This window comes from Plodia interpunctella, chromosome 16, assembly GCF_027563975.2.
Source record: "Plodia interpunctella isolate USDA-ARS_2022_Savannah chromosome 16, ilPloInte3.2, whole genome shotgun sequence".
NCBI lineage: Eukaryota > Metazoa > Arthropoda > Insecta > Lepidoptera > Pyralidae > Plodia > Plodia interpunctella.
In genome coordinates, this window is record NC_071309.1 from 3,261,720 (window position 1) to 3,273,973 (window position 12,254).

Genomic DNA, 12,254 nt, shown 5'->3' on the forward strand with positions numbered 1-12,254 from the left:
CATAATTTATCATAATAACTTAGCTCTCAAAGGAAAACCCCTCGATTCGGCCATGCGAACGAAGTCGCGGGCATCAGCTAGTATTAAAATAGTTCCTTGAATATTAAATATCAAAAACGATCCTGTCATTATATTCACATGGCAATAAGCGAGCGACAATGTCATAATGTCAAATATTTTAAAATACTCTTTTTCTACTTACCCAGTCCCTGTAGTTGATTTAGTCAAATAAAGTCGAACATTAATTTATGTCGAATAAAATTAAGTAAGTACCTATTTGATTACTAATCTCTTATTTCGAATAATACACAGCATATATCCATTCGGACTGTTCCGGCACTGCATTTCTATTCAAGTAATTCAGAAACAATACTTGAATTAATAATGGGCTTTGGACGATAGGGGCCCGCCGTTCGAAAATCTCGCAGTCCAAATCGCTTAGTGACCCCAACACGTCATAAATACGGACACGTGAAGAAGTTTATCTTATTAGGTCATTACCCGGAATGTCTAGAGAGAAGTGTACTGGCTAGATAGACAGATATGATAAGGTCATCATATGTAAACTACATCAGGGACAAGCTTGGTCCTGTTTCTGATGACAAGATTAAGTTGCCTGGAAAGCCCGTGCCCGAATAGCGTACTACTGACGTGTCGCCGAGAAATTAACTTTTTTTTTAAATTCCCGGCTTTCAAGGAAATAATTCATCGATAACCGTTTTTATGTTTTACTTGGAAAAATGAAGTTTAACAAAGAAAATTAATAAATGTATACCGAAGGTATTACAACATATTCTCGGAAATTTCCTAAGGAAATTATCATTTTCCTAGAATTTCCCATAACTCTTTATCCTGACATCTACATTATCGAAAAATTGTAGAACAACTAGACGCGATCCTCAGCCATGAGTATACCACAATAAAGAAGACGAGGAAGAATATTTCATTACAAGATTTTAATCCTCGCAATGTAATTTACTACGTAAAGTCTGCCTTTTGTTCCTTTGTCTATTTCCAAGTAACTGTAGTAATATTTTAATAACGTTGACTGTTCCGTTCGATTACCAATATGAAGAGAATTATGTCTTTGTGAATTTATTAAATCGTGCTCTCACAAAGCGTATAGAGACTGTTACGAATTTGTCGTCTTTTTTTCCCATCAAGAACTAAAAATGCAACAAAGACAAATATTATAACATTTTGTAATTGTAAACTTTTGTAACTTCTGTCGAATAAAGTAAATTAAGGTATGACGAAAAAAAATAAATTTTATATACATCCTGTCCATCTGTCTATCATAAAAGATTTACCCTGTAGATTATGAATATTTTATTGTCTAAAATATTCTAAGGCATAACAATGTAATTAGTTTTGCAGGCATGTCTCGCGATTCAGAGAGGAAATGCTAAAATACTACTAATTTAATTAGGTATTCTTATTACCTTAAACTGTAATCAAATTATGTAACTGAATAGTATTCCAGCGATTAAAAATTAAAATTAATACTGAGTACGCTAATGTGGTAAAAATACTGACGCCTGACTTACGCGATGACTTTTTTCACAGTAACCCAATTTTGTTCCACTTGTCCAGGTTGATTCGTTTTATTGCTTAATTTTTCGTCAAACAAGCTATAAATATAATATTTTTCTGAACAAAAAATTCGGAGCTTGAAAATACTACGTACATTTTCAATTATGAACAAAACGTTTAAAATATACGGCGTATAAATCTGTTAACTATAAATTTAGGTTGAAAAGGGTTAAAATATTGTAAAGAAAATTTGTTACTTTTGACATTTTAGCTGTTATTTAATAGTAGATAGCAGCTGCCCGCGACCTTTAAAAAGGTACCTGGTTAATGTTTTTCCCTTGTGTTTCTTTTTTAACAAAATTTTTAAGATTACTCGTCAGAAAAATATAAATCTTTCCTCTTTCTTTAGTATATGTACTAGCAGCTCATCCTAGATTCGCTTGGGTAAAACTATAATATTTAAAAATGTATATATATATTTATATAATTTATTTAAGTATATACTTATATAATTTATTTATATACTGATATAATATTATTTATATAGGACCTACTTTAAAAATCACAAAGAACCCGCATCAAAATCCGTTGCGAAATTTTAAAGTATAATCTTATATACGAAACGACTTTGTTTTATACCATGAAGTCATATAAATGTTAACCACACAAAAAAAAAGTTTAACATGACATTTCTATTCAAGATATCCCAAACAAAACTAGTTATGATGTCTTCGATTTTGCATCGCAGTTACTTTTACATCAATATTCAGTCCTAACCTCATGAATATCGAACTTTTCCCGCAATTTTTATACCCTACATCGAAACTTATACATATCAGGCTATGTTAAAGTGTTTTTATTACAATATTGATGGTTGAGACAGCTGCGTTCTGGGCAACATCTGGCCCCAACTCCGAAATCCCTTCACGAACTACACAATCGCCTGCTTAAAGATTCCAAGGATCATCCGACAATATCTTTACTATATAATAAATTAGATGAATTTAAACTGTACATGTACAGTACATACTAACTTATAAGTTCAAAAAATTTTGACATAAATTCCTCTTCTTCAGTCCTTTTCCATTGCAATTCAGAGCGAAAATGTTGCTTGCGTGACATTACATTTGCCTAGAAATTTTTAAATTGAAAGTTTAGTTTAGTTAGGATTTGCCCGCGGCTGTGCTGTGCACGCGTGAATTTCCAACGGGAACATTTATTTTTCCAGGATGAAAGAAACATTTAATAACACAGATAACATTTTTTAGGATAGTCAGGATTTTGTAAGATAACAATTTTAATAAATCTATGTTTTTTTATTTGTGTGTTACAAATAGGAACAAAATTATCCCTGGCCGCTTAAAAAAGGCTACAGGTCCTTACAAAGGTACACAAAGAGTTTTCAGCTTTCTACGCTCGGTGATTTCGGATCTGAGTTTTCTTATAACCACGGAATAGTTACATATGTGACGCCCGACGGGTAAAGGGTCCTTATGGTCGATTGTTAGTTCCACATAGTTCTGTAATGTACTATTCAAAAACTATTCACATCACTACATAGTATAATACAAAGTCGCCCTCCGCGCCTGTATGTTTGCGCTAAGCTTTTTCCCTTTGAACCACGATTTTCACGCAGTTTTCAGTGTTCTTTATACTATTTATTACCAAAGGTTATTAGATCTCGTGCAGACAGGTCGCTAGTTAAAAATAAAACATACATTGATTTTTTTGTCAATGAAAGTCACGATTATGATCTAACGCGCCAGTTAAAGCAGTGTGGGCTCTCTCTCATTTCGCCCTCACATTATATGAGCCACTTAACCTCTTGACCCTCATAACAATGTTAAGATGGGGATTCCATCACGAGGACATCACTATTAAGAATAATGAAATTCTCTAAATAGCTAAGAAATTAGTGGTATTAAGATTTTTGATATTAACGATCCTGCAACATTTTATACCGACGGAGTTTATTTATATAATCTATTTTTGATAAGTCCAAATTGCAATTAGTTTACAGGAAAATGTGTACAGCGTTTTATTACATTTGAAATGAAAATTATGATCGACTGAACATAATATGAAATGAGATAACAAATTAAATTATAATAATTATTTTCAAACTATATCTAGCATTTACAGATGATATTTAAGCACCTAAACAAAATATAACTTAGGGCGGATTGCGCCAGGCAACTTTGACGTTAACTTTAACGCGACTTTACGCCATTTTGTCTAAACGTCAGCGCCGCGCAGGTTAAAGTCAACGTCATAATTTACTGGTGCAACTTACCCTCAGATGTACAAAACTTTCATTCCACTGACTCACTCGACATAATATTAACTTTAAATAGAATCAATAACTCAGTATTTTTTTTCTTTTTTATTGCCGCCAGTTGCAACTGAGAACCGTTATATATCAAAAACAACTAGCATTAAGCCAAAAACTGCAGTTTTCATGCATAATTAAAGTCTTAATGGCTTTATCCAGGAACACAATTGACGATAATATCCCGACATGTTTTTTTAACAGATCTAGTAATATTCTATATTAATATATAGGGTTCACATGGAACCATAAAATAAAAATAAATACATCTCATCGATCGAATAAATGAATCTCATCGATTTCTCGAAAACATCGATCTGAGAAAAAAAAAGGAATCCGTTATAAAATCACTCGTCTGTCTTAGTTTTACAGAGTTTGCTCCGAAGCAATCTTCTTCTCGTTGATCGATCATGGATCAAATATCACTGGTCATGGAGTCACTGGACACTAGCCCAGTGATACTCACAAAGTATAGTATAATATGAAACCGGCGAAATGCATAAGAAACTTGCGCATTAAATGGAACTTCCTCTCCCGTATTCTTAGGTTGTGGAATGAGCCGTGGTTTTCCCTAGAGACTACAATAGGTTCTTCACAAAGGCCGTGATAAAACTTATTTTGGGACGACAACGCACGTGAGACACTTCTGGCCTTGCAGGCATCCATAGGCTGCGGTGAACATTTCTCTTCAGGTGGAAAATTCCTGTTTGCTTGCATGAGAATAGTACACATAAAAACAGAACTCGCACTTTCTCTGAAATCGGTTAAAAAAGAACGGTGAGGTGTACGTACATTTGCTCAATTGACGCGACGACGTCACCAATTGGCTTCATGGTGTCCGATCTCCGGAGCGAATTGAATTTGAACGACATCTCACGTACTTTATTGCTTCGTCCGTCTTTGTACGCATTTTTACTGCTCTTTTTGTATGTTTTTTCTTTGTGTAATAAAGAGTTTACAAACAAAACAACATCCAGAGTGGGATAAAGATTATATATAGTCTAGGGCGGGAATTGAACGCTTCATATAGACCTGCTGGCCTACCATCAACTTTTACAGAGTAATTCAAATGTTGCAGTTCAATTTAGGAACCTAAAAACGCATTCATACTAAACATCAACTTGATGGTACGAAATTGCGATGTAGATCAGTTTAGGTCCTGAACTGGCTCGCATGAATAGATGATGGTAAGCCCCCTGGTCTTTTGGGAATTTCGGCATAGAAGTTGGGTATAGGGTTGCGTGGAAGAGGCATTGCGATAACGCCGTCTTTTATATGTCATTTTTATAATTATTATTTTATGGGCAAAACAGAGTATTGTGTTGTACTCATGTTGTACTGTAGTGTGAAATGTTCTTAATTAGGTTTTACTTCTTCTAAAATTGGGTTAAAATAGCAATATATGTCGTACGTATAAGTTTTTTTCTCTACATTAGAGAAGAATTGTCTATTTATTGTCTAGAAAATGTCGCAATATCATTTTGCATTATAACAATATCATCAATTCACTACATAATTATTTTTAGTTTATTATATACTTATTTTTATTATTTTAGGTCTTTATAAAATTCGGTATTCAGATAAACCTTTTTCGAACTTTTCGTTCTTTTTCGATCGATGTATGTTATTGGTATCAAAATTGGATAAAAATAAACGAATAAAAATGCGATGATACAACGATATCTCATATATGAAGAAAATAAGGAGAGAATATTTTTTTTCCTTTTCCTTTATCGCGCGCTTATCAAGTTTCCTTTTTGCTTTATCATCGAAATATGCTGGTAATATAATAACAAAATCTATCTTGTCGGTACACATAGATTCTAAAACATATAAAAATATTTTAAAAATATATTGAATAATTATTACAAAAAATTAAATAAAAAAATTCTCCTCCTTATTTAAAAATGGTATTTCATATATCCTATAGTAGTATATAATAATGATTATATATATATACATTGATGGCAATGGTTTTTTGTTCAATGCTCAGTCCGTGATATTGAACTTTTCGTATGGGATTACTCCCATTTAAAAAATTACCTGTAGTCCGCATTCTTCATCAGCTGATTTTCCTCAATTAGCTATTTGATTACGATTGGTTCATCGCAATTTCAGGGTTCCATGCCTACGAAAAGTTTTTCAGTACCATGGAGAAAAGAAAGCCAATGTTTAAAAGTCAATCTGTACATAAATAAGTTTTTTTACGAAAATGTCATATTGGTATTTTATTGTTGTAATAGAGATGATTTTTGTCACATATTGCCTTCAATGTGTGACAAAAATCATGTTCGTGCAGTAAACCATTGAGGATCCTGCAGCCGTTCCTGGGTGCGCCATCAGGTCATCCCTATAATAAACTGTACTAAACGTGTGTAAAAACTTTCAACTCAATCGGTTGAGATTTTCAGAATTGAGTTGCAGAGAAGAGAAAGAGAAAATCTTATTTCTTTTTTTATGGTGTGAAACTGAAATGTCTGTGAATATTCGTGACAAGGTCTCAACAACATAGAAACATTTACCCTGTTTCCTAAGTGAAGTCGTTGCCCTGGGCTAAAACAGTACATTACATCCTCAGGGGCTGGGCGCCACACCTTTTACGGCTAATGGTGGAATATCATGTGAATTAACTGATGCTCCAGAAAGTGGTAAAACAACAGTAAAAACACGTAGGTACAGGAGCACCTAATCGTATTATACTTTTATAGCAGTCTTTTTATAGGTTTTTTACTTATTTGTTATCACTAGAGATGAATTAGGGTATTAATTTGTAATGAAGTAAGTTTATACCTTTTTTTTTTGGAAAAAATTGACAAAACGTCTTGCGGATGAATTTTTGTAATGATGAAGCGTTTTTGTTCGAATTCTGATAAGTATTTATGAAGTATATGAAGAATATTTATTGGTATATTATTTGTGATTCACCTTTGGTTAAAACATTAAAAAAAACTGACTAATTCCTTGTGTTAATATCAAAATTAACACAGAGACATAAAATTACAATAGAGTCTGTACATGGGAAATAACAAAAAGATTTTCTTATATAAATCTACTCTTAAATTTTTTGCAATTAAAAAATCCTGCATAGCGTATGTCACCAATGAATAAATTAAGGTCTTTTTTAATTGAAGGTATATAATAGGTTAAAAAAATGTAAAATCTGAAAAAAAACAACAAATCTGATAAAAACATCTTACATAGAAGGAAGTAAGAGATGACGCTATAACCCTGGGTTCCTAGAATCTATTCGGTCCAACATAGCTATGGAGTTAATTTAGGCGTAAATTTAATATTAGTAGACAGTCAGACGTGACTGATGTCGCGAAGGCATATTTTTGTTATATTTTTAAAGATATTTTCTATATGTATCGCCATAGATATTAATAAAAAAATATCCATTTTTTTGTCTGTTTTGTTATAAAACACATACCTCTCAAAGGGACAAACATAGTCTGACGTCAAACTTTCTTTTTCTATTATTAAAGCGTCAAAAAAATAGTTTCGAGGGTTATGTATGATCGAATAGGTTACTTCTAGGTACCCCTCTCAGACTATATTGCTGCCGTTGTGTTTATTGGAGCGTAACCTCATTAGCCGTACAAACTATAATTGACACACCGACTGACCTGCCAATTAAATAGGCGTATGAGAGGACATCATTTAGTAAAATTATTTCCTGTCTATAAAAAATATCAATTCATTTAATAATACTAACTGTATCCTATATTTGTACTTGACTCATAAACTATATCTATTTCAAATTTCTTCAAAATCGGCCGAGCGGTTTAGCGATGATAACGTGACAGACTGACTTTCTAATTTATGATATTAATTTTGATTCAATAGGCTAGTATCGTTTTATTTGTTCGGTTCCATTTAGTATTAGTGGAACAATGTTTGTATGACGACCACAGAATTTATAACAAGACAGCAAACAGAAGTGGCATCTATATGTAAATGGAAAATTCGAATTCGATCAAAAACATGATCCGATTGACAATGTGTGACACTCACATACTCGTGCCTGGGGTTAGCACGAGTTTATGCGAGTATTTAGTGCTTCGTCGTATCGCAATCGACTAAAATTGCCCATTTAGACCATTGGACTTCACAGCACAATCATTCGTTCTACGCTACACTATGTGGCTAATATATCAATATTTCTGCCATAGTAATAACACAGAGACACCATTTACATTTAAGTCGTCTGGATATGGACAGGGGTTTGATTATTTATAGTTAAGTTACATTTTGGTCATTAAGTACATCAAATTTATTTTCCATAAATTTAACGAGACAAACTATTTATCGTACGCATAAGCTGTGACTTTAAACTTTATTTTCAATTTGCCTCATCTGCCAAAAATCAACTATTTTCATTTTTCGGACAGATATTCAGGTACTAACATTTTCGCAAAAAATAGACTTTTCTGCCTTGTCGGTTTACTCCACTATGTTCCATGAATAATCTTTCAAACCTTGAAAACGGGTAAAATGGATAATGTCGCACTTGGTTTCAACGACTATCCTACACGTAACAATAGACTTTTCATTCATAAAATTCATAGCTTTTCTCTGAAGGGTGATTATAGAGACTTTTCGGTTAGATATTTGCGGAGATATAGGATGCGCAAAAGATCCTAAAGGGATCTCTGCGAACAAAAAGACGAAGACGTGACGTGAATTGTAATCGTAATCACGCAAAATATTGTACACTAGCTTTTGTCCGCAGCTCCGCCCGCGTTTATATCGTGCGTCCGCTGATATAACGTATTTAATTATTGTCAATATCTCGAGTTCTAAGCAACGTTTCGCGATCTATAACAGATTTGAAGTTAGAACATCAGCTATATAACTGTGAAAATCGTATCCAATTCTATCATTATGCAGGCAGATAAAAATTCTAAAAACACTTTTTGGCTTTTATTAGTCCCGTAAAGACCCATAATTATTGTTCTTTAATATCTTTAAAGACTCACAGTTTTATTAAATATAGATATAATAGATAAAGGTACTTTTTGCAGACATATCTCTATGTGATGATCATTTTATCTATGTGATAACTCTGTGAAACGTAGACACCGAAAGGCGTCGCCAGCCGATGAAATAGAGGGGTGTGTTCAAGTTTGGTTGATAAATGAAAAAAGTTTGAATTGTAGGTAAATTCAAAAATACATCAACCCCTCCCTGCCCCCCTTAGATGTTTGCAATTGATTTTTATTTAATATTTTTAAGAATCTTTCAACTTTGAATTATTATCTTTATATTATCTACTCTCACTATGCATCTTCATAATGAAGAAAAATAATAAATTTTAATGTGCATTTTAAGTACCAGGCAGGGTGCCCGGTTTCAGCCAAACACAGGGAATAAAATCCAGTTTAAAAAAGTTTCAAGAAGACGCCACAAAAATACCCGATCTTGGAAGTAAAATGATAAATTAGAACGGATTTAATTTCAGTCATAAATATACACAATACTCAGACAAAAACTTAGTAGCCTGTAAAATGTTCAAGGTAAAAAAGCGAATCCATACCTGCACAAGAGAGCCCTATAACCAACGTAACAGTTAACTGCCACCACATCTTGTCACAAAACACACACTTCAGCTTACGATATTTTTTAACCGACCACAAAAGTTTTACGAGGTCTTGGTGTCGGGACGATGCGCGTCCGCGGACCAGTCTGACAGACTAACTGGTCCTCTCGGAGTTTGTTGAGGAACAATTGACGCATGCGCTTATTATTCCCTGAACGTATCCGTCAAAAAAATATTTCTTAGAATCATGTAAAATTAAATGAGGTTACCAGAAATTATTTCTAATTTCCTCTAGTTTATTTTGCTTGTTTTTGACAATGGCTCCGCCCGCGGGCATCCTTTAGTCTATTTTCATAGTTTTATAACTATGTATAAAAAAGGTATCATCCTCACTTGTTACAGTTTTTCATTGTTAGTTATTAAAAAGTACATTTCAATCTCTGTTTCATCAAAAAGGTTTTCATTTAATTTCCCACGAGGACAAAATTGCGTGGTTCATGATCACCTGATCTACATTCAACGCACTTTACCTTGTAGTAGTCAATCGTTTCTCGATTTCCAAAGTTTTATTCAAATAACCTAAAGGCATCTGACATTCCTTTTACAAGTTTCACCATCTAGTTGTAGTAGTCGCATATACATCAGTGAACTTATCAATCGAAACTATTGCAGGTTTTCTCATTATGTTCTTGATCGCGATCAAATGATCGCGATGAAGTGATCAAGTGATCTATTAAAACTTCGATAAACTCATGTTGCACGAGTAGGATTTGAACCTAGGACCTTAGATAACAGGTTTACAATCTTAACACTCCATCATCGTCAAAGATAATAAGTGTTATATAACACTTAGACATATGTCTAAGATAAGATGAATGAAAAAAAAATTATGAAGAAAAAAAGCAAATATTCAGCTTTGACCAACAATTATTTGTTTGTTCCGGTGGCTGTCGAGACGGCTGGTCCTTGGTGCCAAGAAGCCAGGGAATTTGTGAGTGAGATAGACGTCGCTTAAGGGACAGGGGTTATGACTACCGCTCTGGGCAGTACCAGGTTCAAAGGTTGTTCATAGCTATTCAGAGAGGGAATGCTGCAAGCATAATGGGCACTTTTGATCCGGGTACTATTCGGGGCGGCATTTTTGATTAAATTTTTATTTTACTTTTTACTTTATTTTTTATGATTTGTTGTAAAATATTATTGGTTTTGAATAAATTAGATTTGATTAAAAAGATGAATGTACAACTACTTTTCAAATAACAACTTCATCGAGTGTTCCTTTGCCAAAGTAATTTGGGGTCAGTAAGTGAGTGGCCTATATAAGTTAGCCGACTTGGACGCTCTGTGCCAACTTATGTGCCAAGTTCCATACATTAATGCGTCAATGGACCAAATATACAGAAGGATTCGGGTATCAACTTGAATACAGATACAAAGAAAGGCGCACATGTAAAATGGCGGGGCTTTATTTCTTACCTAATTTTAAAATTTAATAGGAATTTGTTGTGAAATGCAACCTCCAGAGAAGAACACACAGACATACAAGCATTAGGTCAGTAAAGTCCGTTGGAGGAAAATAATCAAAAAATGCATGATTTACTAGCGAACTAGCAGCCGTACGCTACTTCGTTCGCTGTTTGTTTTTGCAATAACAGCGTAAATATGTTATTCTTTGCCAGTTTTCCTCAACATTTTGAGCTAATACAAAAATTAAGATAACAACTTTCCGTCCCCTTATCAAATATCGATCACATTTGAAATCTAGTATTTATCAATAAATTTAATCAATACATTACAATTACGGTTGATGGTACCCAATTGATATAGTAATTATTGATTCATGGTCACTTGAATAAATCATTTTTTTATTGATTCCTTTGTCGACAGGATAAAATAGGAACATACATAGACGGAACACGACAAAACAGACTATTCCTATTATTATGTACACAAACTTATTCGAAAAAAATCAGGTGCGTCCTTTTTTCATATGACTGCAGACTGCGAGGTGATTATGGAACATATAGCTTAGTCAACTTTTAGGTAACAACAGCATTCCCAAGTAGGGTTAAACGGTTGGTTCTGTATCTTCAAAACTTTTTGTACACTGTCTGTAAAAATGCAAATTCAGATGTTGATACGGTTACTTTATCATTACGGGGTAGACAAGGCAGAAAGTGTTAACAAGTAACTTAAATAATCTTTCGAATAAACTTCCCTCTGCGGTGTTTTAATAGGTTCGACAAGAAAAAAGTATCGCTTTTACAAAAGTCGGTAATGCTTCGGTGACCCGTATCGGGTTGCTGTTGTGCTGGGCATGCTTGTTTATGCTGTAAGAAAACTAAATCAAAATCGGTTTACAGCCGTTTCGTTGCTACGATGGTACGGACAGACATATAGATACGTTCAAATTATAACCTTTCCGTTTGGCGTCGGGGGTTAAAAGTGAATAAACAAAAACATATTGTGAAGTCCATCGGATCGAAGAATTTGAACCGTATCTGTGAGGTTATCGGGCCGGATGAACGCAGCGCGCTGTTTCCTTGTAGATAAGTAAATAAATGCACTGGATTATGAATGTAATCACACTCGTAAATATGAACAAAACAAAATAGCAGCCATATTATTCATTATAAATGAGTAGTTTAGATTTAATACCTAGGTATAAACTTAGCAAAGGCGTAATGTACTTAGATTTTTCTATTGGATGGATTTTGAAAAAGAAGTGGGCCTTGGTACTTAAAATTTGCATCTTCTTTCTCATCTATCAAACATCGGAGTTTAGGGTTAGATTCCTACTTTTTGTTCTCCACTTCAGACGGTGTTTATGGCCTTAGTTTTCAAGCCTTACAC

At 33.7% G+C, this 12,254-nt stretch overlaps 1 protein-coding gene across 1 annotated transcript in view; it reads right to left on the minus strand.

The window, feature by feature from the left end:
• The window catches only part of LOC128676778 (neural cell adhesion molecule 1-like), a 67,722-nt gene extending 58,152 nt beyond the window's left edge, over nucleotides 1-9,570 (minus strand). Inside the window, exon 1 of the mRNA XM_053757102.2 lies at nucleotides 9,399-9,570. Within this exon, the coding sequence (XP_053613077.1) occupies nucleotides 9,399-9,447 (49 nt within the window). The 5' untranslated portion in view covers nucleotides 9,448-9,570. The remainder of the gene's footprint in view (nucleotides 1-9,398) is intronic.
• Between the last annotated feature and the right edge of the window lie 2,684 nt (nucleotides 9,571-12,254).